At 42.3% G+C, this 4,525-nt stretch overlaps 1 protein-coding gene across 1 annotated transcript; it reads left to right on the forward strand.

The window, feature by feature from the left end:
• Window positions 1-556: 556 nt before the first annotated feature.
• On the forward strand, window positions 557-3,558 carry LOC147457239 (uncharacterized). Its single transcript, XM_086513554.1, has 4 exons — window positions 557-688; window positions 1,714-2,769; window positions 3,037-3,192; window positions 3,278-3,558. Exons 1-4 carry the CDS (start codon window positions 659-661, stop codon window positions 3,350-3,352), a joined length of 1,317 nt encoding a protein of 438 aa, XP_086369680.1. The 5' UTR covers window positions 557-658; the 3' UTR covers window positions 3,353-3,558.
• Window positions 3,559-4,525: the final 967 nt, after the last annotated feature.

Below are 4,525 nucleotides of genomic sequence, written 5' to 3' on the forward strand. Positions count from 1 at the left end.
ATTGGGGCCCCTTCATAATATATAAGCCATTTGCGAGTAGCGGGTACTGACTAGAAGAAAATAAAAAAATGGCCTGATTGAGATTGATCTTAAATGTTATTAAATTAAATATATCTTTTTATTTCGCATGTATATGGACAATACAATTTTATATTAAAACAATACAACTGCAACACTGATTAAAACCTACTTTCGATAAATCTTTCCTCTCCTCTTATCTTCAACAGGCCATCGTGAGTTGTCACCTTGTTTATCTTTGGATAAATTTACTCTCACAACTAGGGGTACTTTGGGAATTTTGGAAAATTTGAAGGGCATTTTGGGAATTTATGACAAAAATATGAGGGGTACATTGGGAATTTTTGAAATTTGAAGGGTATTTTGAGAATTTCCACAAATTAGATGATCATTTTCCCTTTCTTTTAACACCCCCCCCACCCCCCCTCTCTCTCTCTCCCTCCGGAGTCCGTAGCTTTTAGGAATTTTCAAAATTTGAGAAAGTAAAACGTTTTGAGCCGCAATCTAACTGGAGTCTCCTGACCATTCTTAGCGCACCACTCCTTTACCTGTACATTGTTCGTCTTTACCTGGAAGAATTAGCGCACAGAGAGAGAGAGGGTTTCGCATCATTGTTCGTCAGGCATCAAGTTGCAGGTGCATGATGTTGATTGATTGCGGCCATCACTGCGTAAGTGTTCTGCCTCTTCTTTGTCTCTTCCAGTCATGCTTTCTTTGTAGTTCTCTAAAATTCAGAGCTTGCTTTCATGTATGCAGAGCTTTATCCTTGCAAATTAGTTCAAATCGTGTTGTGTTCAAATGTTGTTAAACTGTGATCATTTCCTTTATTCAGAGCTCAATCCTTGCAGATTAGTTAAATTGTGCTCTCATATGTTGTTGGGTTGTCGCTGTTTCAGTTCTTTCGAGCTCAATCCAGCTTGTTGCCTAGTTCAATTGTGATGTTAAATGCTATTGGGTTGTGGTTGTTGGTGTGGAAATTTGCTATGTGCATGCAGATGCCCCCTCATCCAACTAAACTTCGAGCGCTAGTGCGTACGTGGCACTAACATATGCCCTTGATTTGAGATCTTATGCCCTTGATTTGGAAGATCTCAAAGTTTTAAGGGCATATGGGGCACTAGCCGCTCGAAAACTACCACCAATCAAATGCACCCAACACGCACACATGCTTATGCACTCCTTGATGTATGCACTCACCTTGTGCAGACCAGAAAAGAAGAATGTGCGTTCAATTGCATAGACAAAAAGCTGTGTATCTCTCACATGGTGTGCTTCAAGACAGGCTTCATAAATTTTTTTTAAATCACATAGTGTGCCTCTAGACAGGTTTGAGCACATGATTTGGTATACAGGAGGCTTGGAGTGTAGCCTTGTTCATTAAAAAAAAACAAGGTGAAGGTTCATGTTGGCATTCTAAACAAAAGAAGATTTCAATGTTTCACAAGAAAGTGGAAAGGTAGGTCCAATCCATATAGGAAACAAGAAAATATCAAATGCATTTCTAATTCTCTACTTCTCTTAGGACATTGGATACGAGAGGTCTCCAATGGCCGCATAGAGTTAGTACACATGCTTTTCTGTATTTTGAGCAAGTGCACTTTCTTTCATGTAAAGCTCATCATTTGCATGTGTGTTGATGCTATTTTATACGTGCAGTTTTTCTGATAACTCATCCTTTTCTAAATTTTTGAACAGGAGACTCAAATCCCCTGCAGACAGCAGCACGATGCAGAGGGGCAAGGGCCTGACATTGTTGACGTAATTACTGATTCTGGTGGTGCAAGAGTGGATGAGGCAAGCTTGTTCCTCCTTGACTCGCCGATCCGAACAAGTGACCATAACTCACCAGTGTCACACTATTCCACGGTTGAACTGACCTCATGGGCTACATCCTCGGAGTCGTTATTGTCGTCTCGACATCCCATATTTCCCTCAAAGTGCATATTTTCAGATGGTCTAGACGACACTATCGTTAACGCTAGTACCACCAACATCTCAATATCGAAGGGCCCTAATATTGTTCCTATCTGCTCCCAAGGATCCAGTCAAGTTCTCCCACCATTACCACATCTTCCACAAATGTGTTCCCCAAATGTCACACAAAGCTTCTGCTCAAAACAGGCGGAAAGTTTCCATACAAACCCTCAAACAATGCTGTTGAACGAACCTACGTATGGACGAGACTTGCAAGCATACTTCCTGCAGCACTTCAGCCCTTATAATGTGCTCCCTCTGCCTCAAGGGTTATGTCATAAATCATCCTCAAATCCGGCCGCAACCTCTCAACCAAGTACCCTCAACGAGCCAAAGCATGAACATCGTCTACAAGCTCCAGCCCTACCTTTCAATATGGCTGCCAACAATCAGCTTCAGGAAGGGGTGGTGTATGGGCAACATCCATGTAATTTGGCAGCAGATGATTGTACTCTCAAGGGAATTGCGTCACAAAGAGAATGCAATTGGAAGTCGTCAGGTGGTCTCGACATTATGGGGTTTACTGATTGCAACAACAAGCAAGTATACTTAAATGGTACTTTACCGGGGCTTCAAGTTCTGGGAAACCATTGTCCAATGCGCCCAGATTGTTGTCGTGGGATCCAAGATGCGTGCAGATATGCACCTCATCTCCTTGGATCAGCCCAAAGTGATAATGCTGTTTTGTTTCCACCTGCACCACCGCCGCCTCCAAGTATGTATAGGGACCCGAGATTTGACGACTTTGCCTCTCTTTACAGCTCAGATAAAATAAAGGTATGCTTGCTCGCATCATCACCTCATCTCTGGCTCCTCATGCACTTCTATCACAAGAAGCACTTTGTCTCATTGTCCTTTGTCTACGGTTTGTTTACCGCACGCCTACCCTCATTGTTTATAGTGTCTGCACTTTTATTTTTGATCCACCGTTTCGTTTTGCTCCAAGCGTATACCGATTCATGCACCTACATTCAGGGGAGGAGGGTCCGTGCGCTGCTATGTTAGATGACAGAGATATCCATAACTACCATGTGATGTCTCCAGGATCTAAGTTTAGCTGGAGTTGAAATGCTAAGCGACGATAGCCAACCCTCCACCGTAAATATAAATTTCCAACCATACAGAAAAGAGGAGAAAGATTCAAGCATAGACCGTTACCGGAGAAAGCGCAGTGAGAGGAATTTCAGTAAGAAGATTAAGGTAATGCGTGTTAATTTGTTGTGATGTGTAGTGCACTAATTAAATTACAACATAAGTAGCACTTCAAACTGATGTCTTTTTGCAGTACGCATGTAGGAAAACTTTGGCGGACAGCAGGCCGCGTATCAAAGGACGCTTTGCTAGGACGGATGACACATGAAGTTCCAATTTGAGAATTCTGACCAGAAGACTCGTCTTTGATAAAACATTCATTCATTTGTACAACTTGACAATATTGTAGGCCACCATGGTTTAGAATGTGTGATTGTGTCTATATATAAACAAAATAATAGCATCCAAATAAAAGGCAAACAAGACCCCTCTTACCAGTTCAAGAGAGATGGCGCTTGGTGTGTTCAAAAGAGATTTTTTCGGACTCGACCAATAAGATCCTCTTGGGTTGATGATGGACACTTGAGAAGTGTATTGATGATTCGATATCTTTACGGCTTGAGCTGACATTAAAGCTTTGTCAGCTTGTTAAAATGAAATTGCGACATAGCATCCTGATAAAAGCAGCATGGTAAAAAGTAAAACATAAAGAGACAAAATGCACATAAATGAAGATGAAAATGTAGTCAGTGTAGCAAGACCAATCAACATCCAGAGGCATGCATACACATCCATCCACATGCACATACCTAGAAACAACTCACCGCACCCTAATGGTTGCCAGCATCCCAAAGGAAACAGTACTTGGCAAGCACGCACTCAAAGGAAACAGTACTTGGCAAGCACGCACTCCCCTATAGACACATGCACGATCTCATCCATTGCAAAGTGCCAGTGGCTAGCATTTTTTGGCTACATCTTCCTCTCCTCTCTATAGTCTCTTAACAACCTTTCCACCAATTTTTCATGTGTTTTTTATCATCACTATCTTCTCCCTCTCTCCACATAATTTATAAAGAACCTATGTATCTGAAGGCTGTCTGCCTCAGTGGTCTACGTCTTCTGTTAGAGTTATGTATCTTCACGGTGAGGGCGTCTTCTGTTAGAGTTATGTATCTCCATGGTGAGGGCTTCTTCTGCCTCAGTTGTCTTGGTCTTCTGTTAGAGTTATGGCATCTCTTTGGATTTCTCCTAGTTTCTCCAAGGGACAGGTGTTAGGGAGTGTGGGCTATTTTGTGGCTGTGCCCGTCGGAGTGACTCAGATTTCTCATGTTGGGATGTGTATTTAGCTCAAGGTTTTCGCTTTGTTCGATGCTATCAGGCTTTTGCAGGTTGGGGCTATTTTCCCAGCCTTACCTGTTTTTTCCCATGATCTTTGGTGCCCTGGTACTTCATTATTACCCATTTTCCAATCGTTGGGGCTGGTGGACAGCTGGCCGAC

This window comes from Adiantum capillus-veneris, chromosome 5 (genome assembly GCF_014529385.1).
Source record: "Adiantum capillus-veneris isolate H3 chromosome 5, ASM1452938v2, whole genome shotgun sequence".
NCBI lineage: Eukaryota > Viridiplantae > Streptophyta > Polypodiopsida > Polypodiales > Pteridaceae > Adiantum > Adiantum capillus-veneris.